General features: G+C 43.3%; 1 protein-coding gene and 2 long non-coding RNA genes across 3 annotated transcripts in view; all 3 read right to left on the reverse strand.

Moving 5' to 3' along the window:
• Positions 1–316: 316 nt before the first annotated feature.
• Positions 317–2084, reverse strand: LOC309335468. Its single transcript, XR_014153528.1, has 2 exons — positions 1115–2084; positions 317–1073 (listed from the first exon to the last, which is right to left on the reverse strand). It is a non-coding gene; the product is annotated as an uncharacterized lncRNA (long non-coding RNA).
• Positions 2085–2088: 4 nt separating this feature from the next.
• The window catches only part of MCM3AP (minichromosome maintenance complex component 3 associated protein), a 43489-nt gene continuing 23007 nt past the window's right edge, over positions 2089–22570 (reverse strand). The window contains exons 17-29 of the mRNA XM_081855123.1: positions 21875–22027; positions 20706–20903; positions 19446–19514; positions 17149–17283; positions 15098–15251; positions 13902–14160; positions 13651–13748; positions 12495–12885; positions 11434–11691; positions 9467–9596; positions 5767–5970; positions 3467–3617; positions 2089–2252 (exon numbers count right to left, since the gene is read on the reverse strand). Of these exons, the coding sequence (XP_081711249.1) occupies positions 2106–2252; positions 3467–3617; positions 5767–5970; positions 9467–9596; positions 11434–11691; positions 12495–12885; positions 13651–13748; positions 13902–14160; positions 15098–15251; positions 17149–17283; positions 19446–19514; positions 20706–20903; positions 21875–22027 (2347 nt within the window). The 3' untranslated portion in view covers positions 2089–2105. The remainder of the gene's footprint in view (positions 2253–3466; positions 3618–5766; positions 5971–9466; positions 9597–11433; positions 11692–12494; positions 12886–13650; positions 13749–13901; positions 14161–15097; positions 15252–17148; positions 17284–19445; positions 19515–20705; positions 20904–21874; positions 22028–22570) is intronic.
• LOC309335983 lies at positions 4685–5770 on the reverse strand. Its single transcript, XR_014153839.1, has 2 exons — positions 5649–5770; positions 4685–5574 (listed from the first exon to the last, which is right to left on the reverse strand). It is a non-coding gene; the product is annotated as an uncharacterized lncRNA (long non-coding RNA).

The following is a 22570-nucleotide window of genomic DNA, read 5'->3' on the forward strand; positions in this document are numbered from 1 at the left end:
TCGAGTGCCACTCTGGGCAGCTTCCACAGAAACCAAAAATACACTAAAATATCACACATTAAAAACTTCCCTGAAGCTTTTGGAACCCTCCCTCAGTACCATATTTCTCAGTACCATATTTCACTGAGCCAAAGTCCCTGTATTTGAAAGAATCACATATAATTTCTGTTTACCTCTGCCTCAATCTCCTCCACTTCCTTTGTGATTTTCCTTCTGTCTACATATTTTCTCTTGTGGACCTGCCAAACAGGCATCCTGGAAAAGCACCATGTACATAGATGACACTAAGCAGTAATTTTAAGCATCACTTCAAAAGTGTCAGAATAGTTTTTATTTATTAGACAATAGCTACAGTAGACCCTAAACCTAAATATAATATCTGAAATATTGGGAAGAAAGCATCAGGGCCTTGGAGGTTAGCCTAATACAGTATAAATGTACGTATGAAAATCACACATTATACTTAACTAGAAAGGATGCTGTAAAATAGCACAACTTAAAACAGAAAGCAACACAAAATTTAAAATAAATATGCAGAATATGAAGTTACTGATTCTTGGAAAGGAAGCTCTTGCCAACTTTATAAGCTCTGCATATCAGATTTTTTTTTTCAGGTAGCTGCTTTCCTCTTGATAAAGATACAGACTTAAGAAATTATTTCCTAATGTGAAAATCTAAGCAAAATGCAGGACAGACCATTTCTAAAACACATACACAAACCAGATTGTCCATGGTAATTTAACAAAAGCAGTCTAGTGTTCTCAAGGTGCTGCAAAATTTTCCAGGGTTCTACAGTATTTTTTTAAACCCGCCTTCCACCTTACAATTTACTTGTTTCCCTTCCTTAAATGAAAATGGCAGCGTAAGTATCCCAAAAATGCATGAAAGAGCTTCAGCAGCCTGCGTTGGCACTGCAAACAGGTGGATTTGAAACCATCCCGGGTGAGAATTCTTATCGCAGCACTCTGGTGCCTAAATGCCATGTGAAAGCAAGCTGCCCTTGGACTACATGATGTAAAATGGAAACAACACGGCGTCCAATCATCTTTGGTCATTCTGTTTTAGAGCACACACTGGTTTCATCATATTTATGATAATCATGTAAATCTGCAACATGAGCTGCAACCTCTGGGTGAGAGCTTCTGATGAAATTGATCTCTATATACAGGTATCTGCCCTTTGCAACACCAAGTACTTCTTTCAGTTTTTATCAAGAGAGATCTCTGGCTCCTCTTAATTTGCCTCTGCTGAAGACAAGAAATCTGTAATAGCACGGATAACACACCTCTGAACGCATGTACCAAAACATAAGTCCCTAAAGCATCTTATTGTGTAAGCCTCCAATCTGAGCCTCCTTTGTGACAAGGCAGTAATCTTACTAAGGCAACTCCACATATGGAAATTCCTCCATCGATGTCAGTTCCACACAGGGGTGCACAGCAGTGCCATGCATCACCAGGGACACATAATTCATTTTGTCCATGCAGAGCAAATAACACAGATAAAGGGTTGTCATACTTTCTCAGAGCAGCAGCCAAGTCGATGAAGTGACCAGGCGAGTCAATAGTGTCTCTCCTACACATGGTGGGGAGCATGAGCAACAGTGACCTGACCTTCCCATCCAATCACACATTTGCCCTGTCTCCAATACCAGCAACCATTCATGTGGGAGAATAGTGTTTGAATGTGGCCTTACGCATATGCAACGAGAAACGCATCAGACCAGTTCCCAAACAAATATTTGAGATTTGATTATGGAATCAGAGACAATCTCCTCTTTCTCTCCCCACCATGCATAGAACCAACTCTTGTCTATGTGGGCTGCAGCAGCTGGCTTCATCAACAGAATGGAGGAGTTCAATGAGGCTTACACCACGTTTAAGGAGGCTTAGTCCAAGGAAGTGGGTACAGGAAAAGAGCAAAATTTAAATGTAAAACCTAAGGAGCAATTCATCTTCAGGGAAATGTAACATTATTGTGCAAACATATACAAGTACTATATGATAGGGAAAGAACTATTCATCCACAAAAGCCTCCATTGTTTTCTACGCAGAAATTGTAGGCTAATCATTTGTATTCATCATCCACGTTCGTGTCAACTCTGATCAAGCATCTATCATGTCCAGCAATGTTGACAGGTGGAGCTCACAAGTCATTTCTTCTTCTTTGTTAGCCCTGATTAGTTGTTTCAAATAGGCAAATCTTTGTGACACAGAGGTATCTGTGTCTCTCAATTCTGTCCAACTTGCAGCCTGAAGAGCAAAAGAGAAAATTGTTAATACAGTATAAAATATTTTTTGAGAAAGCCAACAGTTTAGCAGCACACCCTTAAACAGAAGCACTTAATCTAACAGCCCAGAATAACCACATTCATTCACACACATGTTGCTGTAGGACATGGCAAATTGCTGAGGACACTAAAAGGCTATAGAAAACAATTATAAATTTAAACCCTGCTTAGATGTTCCTTCAGTAGAGCGGTGCCTACTTTTTGGGGGAGGGGGTGCTGCAATTCAAGTTCAAGGGAGGCATCAGGGTCATTCAAGGGCCCCCTCCAAGGAGTGGTTCTGCCTCTAGTTCTCCTGGGCTGGGAAATAGTGTCCAAGAGGCAGGAAGAATTGTAGGTTTGATCCCATCTCAAAGTCGAGGCTGGTTGCCCTCTTGCCTCTCTCCAGAAGTGGCACAACCGTGTGGCACCCGTGGCTTACACTCTCTACAGTGGGGATGGGAAGCTTGTGGCTCTTCACCGTTGCTGGACTCCCAGCAGCCCCAGTCAGCATAACCAATGGGATGGCAGCTCCACTCCAGCAACAACTGGAGGGCCACAGATTCCCCACCCTGATCTACAATGAGCCACATCAGTGGGGATAGTGTGACCTGGTAGACACACTTGGCTGAATTCAATGAAACATCCCATTCATGAAAAGGCTTCCCCTTCTAAAATGGAACTACCCTTCTCTCTCATTTCCTCACCCCCCCCCCAACAGAGCAGATTTTATCTGTGGCACATGGGGAAAAGAGAGGAAGAGGAAACTCTCCTGCGCAATGGGAAGTCCCTGCATGGGGCAACTTCACTGGAATGCAACCCAACTTAGTGGAACCTAAATCTCACCAGAATCAATGGGATAAACTGGTCATGACAAAAGTTCCATTGATTCCAAAGTGACTGAAGTTCAACTAAGTTTAGATCCAACCCCAAAACATGTGGGCTTTCCAGGAAAACTGATTATAGTAATCAAGTTTTATAGCTTAAGTGTACTAAGTCAGAGAAAATTAAATCACCATAGAAGCTGAAAGCGCCATCACCACAAAGCCCAGAATCAGGCATATTTGACACCAATACATACCAGCCCCTCCGCTCCAACCACCCCCCACCCACAAAATTATAAAATCTATCAGTTAAGACACTTCATGTAAATATAGCAACCCTATATGATTTATTCCATTCTATTTTTCTAGAGTTTACCTCTGGGCTTCTCAGCACTGGTGTTTTGGCTTGGGGATGGATAATCTGAGGCACAGCCACCAGAGTTTCAGGAAGATACAGAGGAAGAGAGGGAAAATCCTGGAATGTCTCAGAGTCTTTCACTAACAACTGCTGCAGCTGCTCCTCAAATCTAGGCCAACAAAGGCAAAGGACAAAAAGAATGGGTAAATGATCATACTCTATCCATTGAAGGAGCTGCCCTGGCTGCTTATATGCTATTGAGACAAGTTCAAGGTGTTTGAACAGACGCAGAAGGCCACTAACAGCTCAGAATTTAGATACACATGAGAAGACTGATGGGGAACGCTCTCCTGTCGGCCAGGGATTCTTCATGCCACCACAAGAGGGGAGAAGGTATTCTCAGCAGAGGCATTCTAATTGTGGAATTCCCTCGCTCCTCAAAATGGCTGGCACTCACCCTTATTAGGTTTTGGCAGCAGCTTCTAGTCAGTCTGACCGCCTGCTATACATATTCATTGCCTATTGTTCTGTGTCTTTATGTCAGGGCTGGTTCCACTGTGATTCAGCACAGAAACTCATAGAGATGAGCAGTAAGGTTGATTCTTTGTTCAGAGAGACAAAACCCAGCAGGAACTCCATGGGCAGAACTAACCCAATGAAGCAGCTGCCAGAACTGAGGATCTGAGCCTCCCCCTTCCTCCTAAGGCTCCTCCCCAGCCGGCCGCCTTCCCAACAGTCGCAAGTTCCTTCCAGGAGGGGCTCTCTGTGCCTTTTATTCTGCTACATGTAACACCCTCCTCGTTCTTGGGGATGGAGGAGAGGGGAAACAGTGGAACTGGCAAGGGGTCTGGGAATGTTCCAGCTGCAGCCTTGTCTTCCTCCTCAGCTGCCTCACTCTACTTAAACCTCTTGCTTGCTCAGCCTCCAACCCATCTGTCCCCACCTTCTTCCTGTGGCTTATCTTCTGTATCCCACCAACTTCTCCTGGTTCAGAGCCTTGGAGCCACTCGGATGCTTCCTTAGGGATTCCCCAGCTGTAGCCTCCCACCATTTCTCCTTCTCTAGCCAGACTCTGAATATTTATTTGCTGGTTTAAAATGTTTCCTGTTTTAAAACTCTGATATAACGTATTGTGGTACAGTCATTACTTTTAGTAACAAAGAGTTGGTAGGAAAGTTCAAATAAACAAACATTTTCTTCTTTGTGTAACGGTACGTTTTAAATTTCCAGGGGGAACAAATACTTGTATTTTCCAGTTAAGTTTCCTATCTGTACTCTCCAGAGGTACATGACGCTTGCAATACTGGTTCCAATAAGATCCTGGAGGCAGCTCACCCTTCAGCTCACAGGACAGCAGTGCTTTTTTCAGCTGGAGCGCACCAGAACGCAGTTCTGGCACCTCTCAAGTGGGCCCATTACCCCAAAACAGGTCAATGCTCACCCCAACCTGCTTCTGACCTTTACATACTTCTGAGAAGCCCTAAACCAACATTTCAAGTCAAAATGGAAGCTGGCCAGCATGTGAGAATCTATACTTTTTTTAGATCTAGCTCCTAGCCATGATTGGTCAAGCTATGGGGCCAATTTGTATTTCCTTTTCTTCAATCTATCTCCTGTGTAGTGGCAGCAGCCTTTAAGCTTTCCAGCTAGCCTTCTACAGTTGCACATGTGCATATTTGCCCAAGGGCCCTTCCGAGCTGCCCTAGGCACCCTCCTGAGTCTAAGAGGCAGGGAGCATTTGTTTGACCTGCACTGGAACAAACCAACTATGGAGACAGCTTGCCATAGTTTTTAGCATCTTTGTAGGAAGTGAACATGGCTGTTGACAAACCAGTATCTGTTCAGGGCTGCCCCGAGTCACCTGACGACTTACTTAACAACTTCATGGTGAGTTCCAGCACCCATTTTTCTTGAAAAAATAAAGCACTGCAGGACAGGATACCTAAACTTATGTCTCAGCGCCAAAATGAAACACTCCCAAGCATGAAAAACACCCAATTATGATATTGCCTGTATTCACAAGTACATGTATTCACCATGTACATCTAACTGGCTTAGAAAACCTCAAGCCACAGACCATGGTATCCTCTCAGAGTGGCTCTGTGTGTTGGGAGTGGGGGAAGAGACTGGATGACAGTGGTTTTCTCAAAGCTTTGGGGACACTTACAGAGATTAAGAATTGTGAACTATTACTCAGCACCATCATGTTAGTGGTTTTCTCAAAGCTTTGGGGCCACTTACAGAGATTAAGAATTGTGAACTATTACTCAGCACCATCATGGGGTCCCACAACTTACAAAAAGGAGAAAAACTTTTACCTCCTGCTCTCTGTTTTCTCCTGTTGCAACTTGGCAGACAGGTACTCAGGGAGATGATCCGCTTCTGAAATGGCCTGTGTTAGATCTCCTCCACTGGAAATACTTAGTTCTTTGTTGTTCACAGTTTGCTGGCTGGCACAATATTCCATTGGAGACAATGAATGAGAATATAGCTTAGCAAAGGACTGAGTTTTTATTTTGGACCTAGGCAATGAAAAATATCAAGCAAAGGGAATTATTTGTTTTTACCAGAATTATGAAATATCAGTAAGTATAACAGCACTTCTATTAGAACTAGACCCAAGTTTCCATCTAGCCCAGCATGCTATTTGCACAAGTGATCAAAACAGTGTTAACAAGTTCCATTTAGCTGTATCTTAGATGAATACATGAATCATATATCCAATAGCACATCTTGTGTAAAGTGGGGCACAGGTGGCACTGTGGTCTAAATTACTGAGCCTCTTGGGCTTGCTGATTGGAAGGTCAGAAGTTTGAATCTGCACTACGGGGGTGAGCTCTCTTTGCTCTATCCCAGCTTCTGCCAACCTAGCAGTTCAAAAGCACACCACTGCAAGTAGATAAATAGGTACTGCTGCAGCTGGAAGGTAAACGGTGTTTCCCTGCACTCTGGCTTCTGTCACGGTGTCCCGCTGCAGCAGAAGCAGTTTAGTCATGCCGGCCACATGACCCAGAAAGCTGTCTGCAGACAAACACGAAGCCCGAAGCGAGATGAACACTGCATCCCATAGTCGCCTTTGACTGGACTTAACCGTTCTGGGGTCCTTTACCTTTTACTTCTGTAAAGAAGTACTTTCCTGAATCTACTGTCAACCAGTTTCCCTAGATGGCCAAGATCTAGTATAATGACAGCAGACAAAAACCTGTTTTTCCTCATTGTACATAGTTATATAAAACACTATCCTCTCTGCCACTTAGTTGCAGCAAAGATGGTCCAATTCTTCATTTGTTTAGGTTGGGGTGATAGTCCTCTTTGGCTCTGGAGGACAGATCTTTTTCTGCCCCATCCTTCTTGGCTAACTCTGACATGTGGGTGGGACAACCCATCTGTCAACCACATAACATCCTTATGCCAGCATGACTGACAGGTGAGTTGCCCTGCAAAATCCCTCACATGGGGTTCCCAAGCACCTCAATGACTGTTTCCTATTAGCTGCTTGGGGAGTTTCCAGCCCTACTCTACATTTTGGGAAGCACTGAGCATAGGGCTGGCAAAGCATTTTTTCTCCTTCCCACCAGCTGCTCGGGGAGCAGGGGAGAGAGAAAGAAGCCCTCATTTTGCAGGCATCTACTGCACAGAGAAGTTCTCCTTCATGTAGCAGATGCTGGCAAAATACTGCAGGAGCAGAATACCTTCCCACCTCCCATCAGCTGAGGAATGGTAGAAGCAAACCTTGCTCACTATAAGCTCCCAATTGTTCCTTTGAAGCCCCACCTCTGCCTTCCCCACACCTGATGTCTTGTCTCTACATCAAATGCAACTTGAGTGGCTGTGGGTTTGGGGAAAACAGTCTTGCAGGTCAACTCAGGATCCTGGCAGGCCAAGCATAGCCCATACCTTCCTAGTTCCACAATGTCTTTTTCAGATTCTAGCCAGAGCTGCAAAACCACAATGTGCTTCTAAAGACTAGTTACAGATAGGTAGCCGTGTTGGTCTGCCATAGTCAAAACAAAACAAATTCCTTCCAGTAGCACCTTAAAGACCAACTAAGTCAGTTCTTGGTATGAGCTTTCGTGTGCATGCACACTTCTTCAGATATTCTTGGTATCTGAAGAAGTGTGCATGCACACGAAAGCTCATACCAAGAACTGACTTAGTTGGTCTTTAAGGTGCTACTGGAAGGAATTTGTTTTTCTTCTAAAGACTCTTTCATTTTCCTGTCTGCTCAATGCTGAGGTTCTTGTCTGCACAGGCAGTTTGCACCATATCCACTTTTCCTATTTGTCTATCCCATCCTCTGATGGCTTCAGTGCTGCTTTCAAGTATGCTGTCAGATCATTCTTAGAGGCATAGAATGGCAGAGTTGGAAGTTGCCCGGAGGGTGACCGAGTCCAGCCCCCTGCAGGAAAGCATCCATGAGATGGCAGTCCAACCTCTGCTTAAAAACTTAGCCTCCCTTAGAGGGTGGTGGACTCTCCTTCCTTGGAGGTCTTTAAGCAGAAATTTGATGGCCACCTGTCATGGGTGCTTTAGCTGAGATTCCTGCATTGCAGGGAGTTGGGCTAGATGATGCTCAGGGTCCGTTCCAACTCTACAATTCTGCGTTTCTTTGTTAATTTTGCCTACTTAGCTTCTCTTGCAATCTGACGGCTCTGAGGTTACCACCATGCCTCTTGGCTCAAAATATGGTTGCAAATGCGACTGGGGCGGAGGGGGGGCTTTTCGATCTCAGGGGCATAATCTTTTAGGATCCATTTTCAAATCAAAGTTTCAGTGTGATTAAAAGGGGAATAGACATGTTTAAGAAGTTGAAGCTTTCAAATGAAGGTGTCATCCCACACCAAGGGCGTCTCTCTCACACAACCTTTCAATTATTGTTTGAAAGACAAAGAGATGCATTATTCAGCACAGTCACATTCAGATGCAACACTGGTCACAAAACATCACGAAACAAACCGGTCTGTAAACGAGCTGTAAGTGGGTGCCTATGGCTTGAACACAACCTGCTCTGCTCATCTATTCCTCTGAGGCAACAAACACAGGTGGATTAGCTTAGCAAAAACTATGATTAAGCAGACAATGTTTGTTGCAGTTTGGTCAGCCTGTAATCTCACCTGAGATCCTATCTAATAAATCAGATGTTGCCAACATGGCACTTGCAGGCACCAGGGAGCCGGCTGGTTGGGCTTCCAGCGCTGCCCTGGGAAAGTGCACAGACTGTGAGCTTTCATTTTTTGAAAAAAGTAAGTTTCTAGCCCTCCTAGAAAGTTATGGGGCAAAATGTGCAGCTAACTCCTTAGTGACTTCTGCGACATGAGAGTGCTGTGGCTACCTTCTGGTCTTTTCCTCACACTGAGGAATGCATCCTGTTGTTATTAGACAACAACAGCATCTGCATCTCCAAAATGAGGGCCAGCAGGATGTAGCTGACTTCCCATGGCAAGCATAAGATTGCCAGGGGTGGGGTTCTCTCTCATTCTGCGCTATGTCGTGCTCCTCCATGGCAGCCATCTTGTCCCTGGCACCTCCAGAACACTCTCAAAATTTGAAATGTGCCCACAACTCCAAAAGGGTTGGCAACTCCTGCAATAAACAAACACAGCTTTATGGCCAGTGTTATATCCAAATACAGCTGTTCTCACAACCTTCCCAAGATCTAACCAAATGGATCAATCTGATGATATAAAGGTATTGCAAATACTTTCCAATCGCCTTCTGAAAATTTCTCTGCACCTCAGAACCTCAGTTTCTTGCAGCACTAAGTTTACAGAAATGAAATATCCTAAGATCTGCAGAGGAAGCCTGCAGGGGAAGATAGTGGTAACAAAAAGCAGTAACTTCAAATAATTGCCACAAGTACTGATTTCCAAAACTGGGCTTCAGTCCAGCACTCTTGGTGCCAATTAATCAGTTAAGGGGATAGAATAACAGAGGTAGGCTGTGAGAGGCGAAAGTGTCAAAAAGGAAAGGGAAGAGGGCAGGGCTGCTAAAAGTCAAAGAAAAGTTAGACAATCTCACCATCCTTCACTTTGCTGGACTTCTTTCTGAGTTTTTAATCTGGCTTCTTCCCATAAAACAGGACGAGTGAATTTTCTCAATTGCTCCTCAGAAAAATACACATATGTCTGTCCATCTTTGTTCACTGCTTCTGTTAGATGCAAGACACATAAAACCCCAACATAAAATCAAAAGTAACATAGATTTTCCAGATTCAACAGAAGTTATCGTGAAATGAGGAACTCTGCCTCAGTCGCTCTAGAATGCAAACACTAAATGTCTGTTTGAACAAAACTGCTACCTTTTCCTTCTGCCCATGCGTTCAGTATAAGTACACTCATTCAGTAATTAAATTACTGGTACCAAGGAATAATCTAAAAGATTTGGAAGGGGAAATGACAGAAGGCCACTTGTTGCCACACATTGCAGCTGTAAGTACTCAAATGCAGCTTAGATGATCTATAGTCCCTTCTGCACAATGACACTTCGTTGGGTGTGAAGGTTGTACTTGCTTACAGAGAGCCCCTCAACCTAGCAGCAACAGGCCACATAACAAAGACCAGTCGTTGTGGTAATCCCAGATGTTAATTCTGACCACATATTGACTCTGGCAGCACTATGTCTTCGTTCACCTGCTCATCTTCCAATGTGATACACGGTATCATCTACCAACAACACATTCTACATAGGGCAAGCAGTCCAGTCTCTATGCAAAAGGGTAAATGGACATAAAACTGAGCCCCATATGCACTATGTATTCAAAGCAGCATCATACCATTTTAAACAGTCATGGTTTTCACCAAAGAATCCTGGGAACTGTAGTATATTGGAGGTGCTGAGAGTTGTTAGTAGGCCTCTATTCCCCTCATAAAGCTACAATTCACATAATAGTTCAACTACCAATCCATCTTCCCAGGGAACTCTAGGAATTGTAGCTCTCTGAGGGGAATAGAGGCCTACTAACAATGCTCAGCACCTTCAATATACTAGTTTCCCAGGGGGAAACCATGACTGTTTAGAATGGTACAATACTGCTTTAAATGTACAGGGCAAAGTAGGCCTGACCTTAGAAATGGCAATAAGTGCCAGTGGGGGGGACATTTCAACCTTCCAAGGACACTCTGTGAATGATCTTAAAATAGCCAACTTGAAGCAAAGGAACTTCACGGTGAGACTACAACATGAAATTGCTGGCTTTAAATACAATGGTGTAACTTGTGGACTGAATGGAGGCAATGGATTTTTTGAACATTATATGTGTTAATATGGGACGCAGGTGGTGCTGTGGTCTAAACCACAGAGCCTATGGCTTGCCAATCAGAAGGTTGGCGGTTCGAATCCCCACGATGGGGTTTGAATCCCTTTGCTCGGTCCCAGCTCCTGCCAACCTAGCAGTTCGAAAGCATGTCAAAGTGCAAGTAGATAAATAGGTACCGCTCTGGGAGGAAGGTAAACACTGTTTTTGTGCGCTGCTCTGGTTCACCAGAAGCGGCTTAGTCATGCTGGCCACATGACCCGGAAACTGTCTGCGGACAAATGCCGGCTCCCTCGGCCACTAAAGCAAGATGAGCGCCGCAACTCCAGAGTCGTCCACAACTGGACTTAACAGTCAGGGGTTCCCTTTACCTTTATATGTGTTAATTGGTTTACCAATGCCAGAATGGCCGAGTCATCAAGAACTGTTCTGTGAATTATCACAGCTAAGTATGCAATTAGCACTGTACTTTTCCAGATTCTGTTCACCCCTGACCTTTCTACACACACACCCCACTCCATGTGTATATAGACCAGAAGTTACGATAACACTTCACACATCCGAGGAAGTGTAACCCATGAAAGCTTATGCCATAATAAGTTTGTTAGCAAGGGATACAGGCAAGACTCTTGGGGCTAGAGGCAAAGTTAATATATGCTAAACACAACTTAATACAGAACATAGAAAAAAAAATTAAAGTGTAGATAAAAGATTGTCCAGAGACATTTACTACCTGGTGCTATTGGCTTTTGTGGAGGTTTCCAGTCTCTCAATTTATGGTTAATGCATAGTGCCAAGATGCTGTCCCAAGGGATCTCTTCCACAGATGGGCCATTGTCTTCTGAGCTGGCATATTTCCTACTCTTCCACTTGAAGTAAGTTCTGCTCAGCAAATTCTCTACCTGAGACTGAAGTATCTCCTGGGTCTGAAGAGAACTGGTAGTCTGGGACAAATACTGGAAAATCATGGCACAAACAGGGCGCCAGGGAGCTGGTGGGCAGAGGGAAGAGAAGATACATTAAAGTTTCTGCCTAACAATAACAGAAAAGACTTTGGCCAATGTTACAGCTCAGTTTTGCTCCGGTATTAGCTGAGCCAAAGCAGGCAAGAGAAGCCTCCCAAATCAGGCCAATAGCCCATCTAGTCTAGCGTCCTGTCCTCCCAGTGGCCAACTGTGGGAAACAAGCAGGACCTGAGCGCAAGAGCCCCCCGCCCCCTGCCTCTCCCCTCCTGTGGTTTCCAGTAACTATTCAGAAACATTCTGCCCCCAAAGTATCAGGGCACAGAACAATTAATAATAATTACAACAGCAGAAACAACAAAAATAACAACCAGGATTCAACCAATGAGTCCTGTCAACATTTGTTAAAATATCTGTTGAAATGTTAGGTGTATTTTTGCAAAGCAGAGCAAGAAAATATAGGGGGAGTTCCAAAGCTTCTCGCATCAAGATCTGGTAGAGTAAGAATAAGGAAATCTTTCAGGTAAGTGGGCATAACAGAAAGATAGCTCTGTCCTTATGCACACAAACACACGTGTGAACACATCTGGGAAATGGCTACTTCCCAATTCAAAATTTAATTCCAGAACAATAAACAGACATGCAACAAAATACACAAAACATGATGGAAGCAAGGAGTAACTTAAAGACTCTCATGATGAGAAACATTTTCTTTCTAATACATTTTCTTTTGTGATAAGCAAGACAATTATAATTCGGAGCATGTTATTTGTGTGTTACACAGCAGTCTCTCAACTGCTACTAGGCAACAGTACTGGTTAGGAGTTCTTACCACCCAAAGGAGGGAGATCCATGTGAGGGATCTGGAAGGAGAGCAGGGCTTTCTTCAGCCAGCCCAGATGGCTGGGGGTGTTCCACTGGAGATGCGGAAGCACTTTGCTGCCCCCGGGCTCTGCAAATTCAGGAACAGGCCAGGAGAGTTCACAGAGATCTTCTGAAGAGGCAACTTCAGCCAGGAACTGTATCACACTATTGTACAGCTCTATTATGGCACTCGGATCCTGAGAGGGCAAGCCAGCAAGGGATCTCTCCTTCATGTCTTGGTAGAAGTGCTTACTGAACTCACGGTCCACACCGTCTTCAACATACTGCATGAGTGTCTGGCAGTGAACCTTGTCTGAGCTCGGGCACTGAGCAACCAGCCACTGCACAGCTTCAGAGAGCTGTAGACAGAATTACACACGACAAAATTCACCAGTTGACAATAAAGTGAAAATCCGTATCAATGAGTCACCACATTAAGGGAGTCAGTTCTGTTGATACATAAATGCTTTCAGTCCTGCTCTCAAACCCAGTCCTTCCTCCAACACAACTGAACATAAAGCTGAAAAAAACTTACTAAAAACAGGCTTCCACTCCCATGATCTACTAAACCAAGGTGAAAACCCTATGCTGACGATGCCTTTCCATATTAGACAACCTTCCCTATTAGACAAGGTTCTAGTAGACAAGATCAACTGAGTATGGAATAATAGAAAAAGCTCATGCAATCGTATTAAGAGATGGTAACTCCATCCTTCACAACCAATTGCTCCTGTGAAGACTGCCCAAAATCTCTGCAGTGATGGAAAAAGCCTGAGATAGGACTGGGAGCTGGAAGGCATCTACAGGGGCTTTCAATGAGGACTCTGGTTATCAGGCAGCCTGATGAAAAGCCTCCCTGCATTGAGCGTGGCATGTCAACAGCCCTGTGAGGTGGGTCAGACTGAGAGCAAGTGACCCAAGGTCATCCAGTGAGCCTCATGGCTGAGTGGGGATTTCAACCCTGGTCTTCCAGGCTCTAATCAGCACACTGGTTTCTGCTTTATTTTCGAGTTGCCAACCTACAGCTTTAAAATGCAACTGATAATAATACTCTCCCTGTGGCGAAAAATCATTAAACCTGGTAGGAGTATAAATTACAACCTCTCTGTGGAGATGGTTCTTACCTTGCTGGTACCTTGCAATCCATTCACAGAATCTGGAATGACAACTATGTTGTAACCTGAAATAAGGTTAGCCGAAATCAAATCTGGCAGCATCAGTCCTTTAAAAGAAACCACATTCCACTTTAGTGATACTACTCCATTATCCCCCTGAAAAGGCACAGAATTAAGAAGAGACAACCACACAGCTATTTTCCAAATGAAAAAAAATGACTTAAAGAGCAATTACCCCCAAGTGCAGAAACTTCTCATACCTCCTTCTACATCTTTTTCTATGGCTTCATCCCCCTGACTTGGGACAAGAACCACCAGAGGGACGATTGGTTGGAAAGGTTTCGCCTGAAGGATCCGTTTTAGCTGCAGCAAGGCTGAAAGCCAGTAAACCTCTTCCTCTACAACATCCTCACTGCTCACTCGAGGAGACAGAAGGAGAACCAGCCCCCTCGTGCCAAGCAGCTCCTTCTGGGTCTCTGGGTCATTCAGCTCCGAGGGACTGAGCGTCCCCTCCGTCACCTACACAGGGAAGGCAAACCAATAGGGGGAAATGTCAACACCTAAAAGCATCCCTGCAGGATCAGACCAATGGGTCCATCTAGCACAGCATCCTGTTTTAGCAGCAGACAGCCACAAGCTGGCCACAAGCACCACAGAAGGCAGAAGCCCTTCCCTGCTGCTTGCTCCAAAGCAACGGGCATTCGGTGGCAGACTCCCCTGGACGTGAAGATGCCAGTCCGCTGTCCTGGCCAACAGCCGCTAATTGACCTACTCTCCGTGAATAAATATACTGACCAAACAGTCCAATCTGTATAACAACATTGGGCAGTAAAAGTTAAACAAATTAATGGCTTACTGTTAATGTGCAGATCGATAATAGTTTTGCCTTTCCCACCTCGGGTGAAGAGAAAACAAAACAATAATTTCCTGACTTAGCATTATGTCTGAATGTGGGATTGCGGTCTGTTTTGCTCCAAGCAAACCACAATTGGAACAAACTACAAATCATAGTTAAACGATACTGAAGGCTTCTTTTAAAAAATCAAAATAACAAAAAAATGCATTAAGAAAAATGTCTATGAAGAAAATAGATGAAATATAATTGCATAATTTAATAATAATTAAATATGTGCCTCTGCCTCCATGGCAAATAGCTTTGTGGGTGGGTGTGTTAAATATCTGTGATTGTGTTGGGGTTTGGCATACCTCGCTACTGGAATGAGGCTTCCATCAGGGCCCTGGGGCCTGAAAAAGGTTCCCTATCTAGACGGTGCAGGGCTTTATCAAGCAACACCAGCAGACAAAATGAAAGCTAATAAAGAACTTTAAACACAGGAATGTGTTTGATACAGTGAGTCTGCCTTAACCAGGCTACTGAATTCTGAACTTTCAAAAGGCAGAGCTTTTGCGGTACCTCTCATGACACTAACATGTAGCAAGCAATGTTTGAACTGACCTTGACACACACACTGATACAAGCAGCCCAGTCATTTTTCATATGAAGAGAAGTATGCAATGCAAGTGTCTGGATTCCACCTTTTACCACAGACATATCTTCCTTCAAATTTTTACCAATCATAAGCTTAGCTTTCAACCAGTCTGCTATAATTCTGTGAACAGAAGACCAGATATACTTTCAGTATAGCATCACAAATTAATTGTAAACTCTGCCACCACTTTAAAAAGTGACAAATATTTAGATCCTGTAAATAATAGTGTTGTTATCAGAGTGTGCTACTTTGTTGAAAGAAACAGACATCTTCATTTAAATATTCACAAACTATCTGCATGTTAATATAGTATCTAAAAGAATCATATTTGAATTTATTATCTAAAGTCAACATTTTATACAAGCAAACAAGCAGGACTGCCACAAAAACGTTGCAATGGAGAGCGACCCTTTTCCCTCTTTCAGATAGCCAACCACGACCTCCTTCAGCATATTCCATTACATCTCTCATTCACCTGGTTCTATGTACACACTCCACCCCAGCAAAAGAGTCAGCATTCCATGCCCCCCCAACATATTCAGGTTGGGCCACCAGGCCATGGGGTTCTAAATATATTTTGTAATTAGGCAAATCTTGAGGGTCCCCTGAACTTCCTTATTCCTCCCTCTTGTGGGTGAGTGGAGCTGCTTTGGCTACATAAGGACCAACACTCAGAGAAATGAGATCACTATTAATATATATGATAATTTGATAATTCGATAATTAATATATAATTTGTACAGCCACAATATGGTAATTTTCCTATTTGCCAATGCCTTTACTGAACTGTAACGTTTAAGATTCCTTTCAGAAATCTTAAGGAGTGTCACACAGGTTGATAAGGATATGACTCAATCCTATACATGTTTACTCAGAATCAAGTCCCATTCTGTTCAATGGGCAATTCTCCCAGGTGAGTGTGCACAGATTGTTAGCATTAGAAACTTAACTGAAATACCGAAAACCTATATTCCTAAATTCTTGGCTTGAAGATTGATAATAAATGAATAAACCTGTTAATAAAGAGATTTCCTGACACCCTGATCCTACAAATATGCATAGGAACAACAGTGCAAGAAAGGGCAAGTTTACGGTGCACGTATATCACTTGATTGCTCACAGCTGAATCTGTGAACTGGCTCCACTGAAACAAACATATCTGGCATATTCTGAAGTGACATGAAACCTATCTGGCATTAGGCCCACAACATCTCATTCATACTTACCAGTCAGCGAGTGATTCCAACAAGTCACCATGAGTGGCTCGCACTGGTTTGGTTACACCAGACATGCAGAACATGTTACTGAACTACAACTCCCATCATCCCTGAGAATTGACCATGCTTGCTGGGGCTGAAAGAAATAGTGCTTCAGCAACACCTGGAGTGCTACAGGTTCTCCACACCTGGGCTATACCTATTTTCTCTGCTTAACTGCTTACTACCATTAATCCTGTTTTTAAAAGCCACTACTATTATGGGAGGAGCCAACGCAATGGAGCTTCTAAGGGCAGGACTCCAAGTACCCAATGCCCCAACTTTCCCCGTCTTCTATGCAAAGGGAAGAACAATGGCACAAGGGACATAGCAGGCATAGCACAGTCATGGAGAACACAATGGCTAGCTTGCGTTCTTCCACACAGGAAAAACAGGCTGAAGTTAGCCCAGATTCAAAGTTCAATAGACAATGACACCAAGATTTCCTGGGCCTCAGCAATGCTGGAGTAACTTTTAATGTCTCTTTTAATGAAAAGGAGCTCCAGGGACTAGAAGACTGTTTCAGTCAGCAACATGGGGCTGGGCCAGGGAGTAAAAAACAACAAAACCAAACATTTTCATGCAAGTCTCTAGTTAGGAATACCAGCATAAGCAAGTAGCAAACCAAATTATTTTGTGTCTTCTGAATGGCTAGCATCTACTAGGTTGCAGTACTGCTGATAACAAGTCAGCCCTGAGGGCCACGCAGGCAACACCACCAGCTACTGGCTTTCTTGCTATAGTTTGAATGCAAAAAATACCTTCTGCGATCCCCAACTGGACATTCCTCATAGCCTGGCATCACGAGAAGTACTTTCCAAAAAACCTCTTTTTCTTTTACTGGAATGTTTTCAGCTACCAGTGATGGCAGATCCAGTGGAGTCCACACTGCACCCCTTAGGAACACACACACACAAAATTATTTCTCATTATTTATTTTATATAACACTTATTATTATGCAGAATTTCTAGGCAGTGCACAGAATATGTTTAAAAACACAAAGAACAATTAAAATTTGTCAGAGAAACAGAAAGCTACCATGCAATGCCATCTGAAATAGGAGTGTCAAGGGCCTAAAGTTCAGAAGGGCCTGTCTAATCTCAGTTGGTAAGGAGTTCCACAGGATCAGGCCCACAAGGCTGAATACATGGCTCCTGTGAGTTACAGCTGTGCCTCTGAATCGTGAGGGACCACTAACAGAGACTCCCCCATGATCTCTGTGATCAGACAGGGAGCAGCTGGTGGTGGATGGGCCATGGCGCAGCGAGAGTGTCCTGGGCATGGAGGCACAGCTGGACTTCCTGGCAGGCCTCAACACCAAGTGCAGCCACAACTCACCACTCCGGAGGAACAGGCTTGCCTTGGGCTTCCTCGAGTGGGAATGGGCCTCCAGACTATCAAGAGCAAGCTGGGCGAGCTTCTCCTCAACAGCGCCTGGGCAAGCTACCCCAAGCCCAACCAACCACTGGTGGCAGGCCCAAGAGCCCCAGTGTCTCCCCCCATGGCCCACTACCCAAGGAGTCCAGCAGGCGCAACATCTGGCTAAGCTGCCTTAGCAACAGGAATTGTGTGCATTTTATGTGTATTTTAATTAACTGAACAGAGCAAAAGATTACGAGTGATGGGCATCTGGAGGGTGTGTGTATGATTATTTATTTTTTTGCAGTTGCTATTTTGCCTGTGTTGTTAATATTGTTTTATAGATTAAATACTGCTTTATATATTGTTTTGCAAATTATAAATGCTGTATTGATATGTTAATCTAACAGAGCCTTGATTCGATCTAGGAGCACAATCCAAACCCTCTCTGCGTGCACCTCATATACTCTTACATTGCACAGTTACATCTGCTTCAGACAAAAGGCAAATTTCTATTTGTCTCTCTTCATACACAGAAGGCTAAGACTGCATAAGAACAGATTGTTACAAGTGTACAGAATCTTCAGGAGCAAGGGCTGGTTGTGCTGCTCTCCAAGATGGAAAGTAAGTGTCTGTGCTGGTTGGCTGGTAGGGTTCTTAAACCAGGAAATAGTCAGAACGGGATGCACAGCAGAGCTCAGATAGCCAAAGCACACTAAACAGAGATACCTGCTTATCTATGCAGTATCACCCTAGCATCTGGGATCAGGGCTAGCTCAAGATACTCCTCTTCTTCTTCCTCCTCCTCCTCCTCTCCCCACAGCCCATTTCCAGATTTCTTTTCCTCTGTTGCTCTTTTGCTACTGCATTAGTGCTAGCACTACTGGCAAGTTCTCTGCCCCCATCTTGCCACACTCTGAGGAAAGTCCAAGGGGCTCCCTCCTTCCACAGAGTGATGTAGTCTGGGAGCAGACAGTCTGACAGATCGCTTCTGCTGCCACAGTGGCTACAAATGCTGATTAAAGTGGAAAGTTTAAAATTTGAAAAAGTTTAGCTACTTTGGAGTAAGGCGTAAATAGCTTTTTTAGCTGTTAGGCTTGGCAGTAAAGGTACTTTCCTGGACACCTGGTGCAGAACCCCGTGCTCTGAGAAAGGGCTCCCTTTGAACAAGGCAGGCAGAAGACAAAGGGGGTGGCAAAGGACCCTGTGGGTGGGTAAGTGGCCAGCAGTGGCAGGAACAGCAAGGCACCCAGTGGCAGCAACTCTCCACTCCGGCCCTGCTGCCTCCCATAGAGCCCTGGCCCTGCCTGTGGGAACTTGCAAGTCACTGAGCCTCGTGGGAAGTCCACAGACAAGAAGAATTGTGCATGCACACAAAAGCTCCTACCAATAACAAACTTAGTTGGTCTCTAAGGTGCTACTGGAAGGATATTTTTTTTAAAAAAATACAACTAACATGATAAGATTTAACCTAGGAAGTCAGGTATTGCCCCCCCCCCTTAGTTCTCCTTTATAAAGAAAATCAGTCTTTAACTCAGTGTTTGATAGATGGTCATGAACACATTTTTTTTTAAAGGCACTTATTCAAGTCAAAATCCATTTTGGAATCTATCACTTTACAATTGTTCTAGGGTTACTGCAGGTGGCAATCCCGGAGTTTGCCATATGTGTGCTCTAGCTTCAATAATTTTAACATACCTTAATAACTGGTGGTAAAAATGTTGCACTTTCATTTGATGAATTGCCTTGTTCTGTAAACGTCTGAGCCTAGAAATAAGCAAAGTGTTTATTTGGTCCACATTCCCCCTTCCATCTTGCAAGTATATGACAACCTCTTATATGACTGGCATGTACAAAGACATGAATTCCAATGTTATTAACAATAATTTATGTCTCTCTGAGATTTCAAAGCTACCTCAGGGAACAGCTAGCTAGCTAGCTAGCTGCAGATGTGATCACCTACATGGCTGCAATTGAGATGCCTGTTGCACATTAATTTTAAGAGGTGCCTTACCTACAATTGTTAATACAGAGGGAAGAAAGAAGTCTACAGAGAAAAGAAAGAAGTCTAATGGGGAAATACTGAAGAGTAAAAGAATTCAGGGACTGATACCCTCAACATTATACTGAGAAAGTATTTTCCCCATGAACCTCCTTTCTGCCCCTTTTAATTTTTTAAACATTTTCAATGTTTGAATGAGCACACAAGTAAAATGCGCTTAAGTTGTAGGCTTATTGTATTTACTCTCTTGGGGCTCCTCCACACAACACTGAAAAAATAATAAACGTGACCAAAATATGACATAATAAACATGATGGGACACATTGGATTTCAACATTGAAAAAACAAAATGCATCTCTTTTTTTTAGCCACATAAACTGTGTATGTGGACCACAGCAAACCAAGACTGGCCCTGCAATAGACACAAAGAATACAAGCACGGGCGGCGGGGGTCAGAGGATGATGAAAAGGAGCATTATTTTCTTTCTTTTCACATGGGGACATGACTAGCAGAAACTGTATATCCACTGATTTCTATAACCTATAGAGTGGTCGATTAAAAAGTGGCCCGGTTTGCACAATACACTAAGCTAGCAGTTTCCAAACTGTAGTCCGTTCATTCAGGTCATCTGTGGCATGTCTGTAAAAAATTATACAGTATAACTATGACAGGCAGAAAAACTGTTAAGTGGTCCATCAAGGCCCTCAGCAGCTTTCAAGCACTCTCTATTGGAAAAGTTTGGGGACTACTGCGCTGAGCCAAACTGAGCTTGTGGTTAAGCCAGGAGCCCCCAACTGAGTGGCATGTCTAGCCGAGCCAAGGCTTAGCTCAGCACAGCACAGCGCAGCAGCAAAAAGCACTGAAGAGACTCCTCTCCAGAGATTTGCATTCCTGCTCTTGCTTAAGCCAAGGCTTGTCTTAGTCTATTGTGTGAACCAGGCCAGGATGCACTTACCTAAGACAGGAGATGCCAAGGTTCCCTGCATGTCCCAAGTTTACAATTGTTTTAGCAAGGTGCTCTCTGGCAATAGGACATTCTGCGCTGGGAGACAGAGCCTTCAATTTATGTTTTGGATCTACACAACAGGGAGCTGCTGGGAAAGATCTCATCTGACGCTTCAATTTCTTCCGGGCTGCAACAGCTTCCCTCCATCTGCAAGATAAAGTATCAATGCATTTCATTAAAATTATTCAAACCAAAGTTATTGCTTAGCCAAGGGCCATCACCAAATCATACAGCAGTAAAATAAAAAGCAGACAATGCCAAAAGCCATCCAACAGTATCTACTCCACTGTGGAATCCAGTATCTTTTACAATAATAATAAAAACTATAAACAATTAACACTTGCTACAAAAGAAGGGTCCTACTCATTTAACTGCTCTCATTCACAGACAAAACTGCAACCAGAAAGCTGGCTAAGTCAAATATGACCATAGGGTTTGGTTTGTCACCAAAAAACGTTACAATTCATTCTTAACATGCTCATGTAATTTTCCTGTAGGCTTGCACATTTCAGGCAAAATAAAGGTCTTCAAAATACACACAAAATAAACCACTTTGAGGGTTTTTTTAAAAAAATATCAAGCAGTGTATATTTAAAAAATAAATGAAAAGCCACTCAATTATTTTGCAATCAGGAGTCATCACATAAAAGCCCTGACCCAGAGCCCTGCCATGAGCAGTTCAACTCAACATCAGTTTCTCTTTGAAATTTGATTTACAATCTACAAAGCCCATTTTTAAAAAAGGGTCCCTGATAAGCCTGCCAAGCAGGCATCAAAGCAGTTCAAATCAATGGAGGCCAGAAGGAATGCAACTTTCCTTCTTGGGCCACTACTGGCACCATGAAAATTTCCTAGAGAAGCCTACAAGAAAAGCACTGTTGGGATAGCCATTCATCATTCAGAAATCATTTTACTTATAGCTCTTAATCATTTCTCAACCTAACCTATCTTCCTACAGTAGATTAAACCTGTAACAAGATAAAGATAAAAATGAGACTTAACATGTGCTGCTCTTAGCTATTTTGTGAAAGAGTAGAATATAATTGTGATAAACTGGACATGCTAGTCAAGGGTCCATTTTATGTCAGTTGGCTACAGAAAAGCTTCATTTAACCCACCGTTGTAAGTATTTGCAGAAACACTGGAGTTCTTGTAGGGTCTCCTTAGCACTCTGGAAAATCTCATCTTCCAAAAATACACCCATTATTTCAGCACAGACTTCCTTGGAGCAGCGGGCAATGCGTGCTCTTTGGTCTTTCTCCAGGGCACACCTAGGTCAAAATTAAGCATTAGAGCACAGTAACAAAGCAAAATGAAAATGAAAAATACCGGATTTCTGTCAATGAATGAAGCCACTTTAAAAATTTCAAAGACTAAACTGAAAATATAATAATAATAATAATAATAATAATAATAATAATAGTAGTAGTAGTAGTAGTAGTAGTAGTAATATACCCCGCTCATCTGGCTGGCTTTCCCCAGCCACCCTGGGCAGCATACAGTAAATACAAAACATAGTAAAACAACAAACATTAAATAATGCCCTACTGTTATGGTGATAAGAACGACAGAACAGCTTAAATAGGAACTCTTGTCTTCTGCACACAGAGATGCATCAAGACTTTTTCAACAAAGAAATTGAAAAAAATGTGCCAATTTGTAATATGACATGAACTGATCCATTTTTCTACATCACCACCTAGATATTCTGTGTCTAGTCGACTCTCCTCTTTCTCTTCAACTAGATTAGGTAAAGGTAAAGGGACCCCTGACCATTAGGTCCAGTCGTGGACGACTCTGGGGTTGCGGTGCTC

This window comes from Podarcis erhardii (assembly GCF_964252035.2).
Source record: "Podarcis erhardii genome assembly, chromosome: 1".
Taxonomy (NCBI): Eukaryota; Metazoa; Chordata; class Lepidosauria; order Squamata; family Lacertidae; genus Podarcis; species Podarcis erhardii.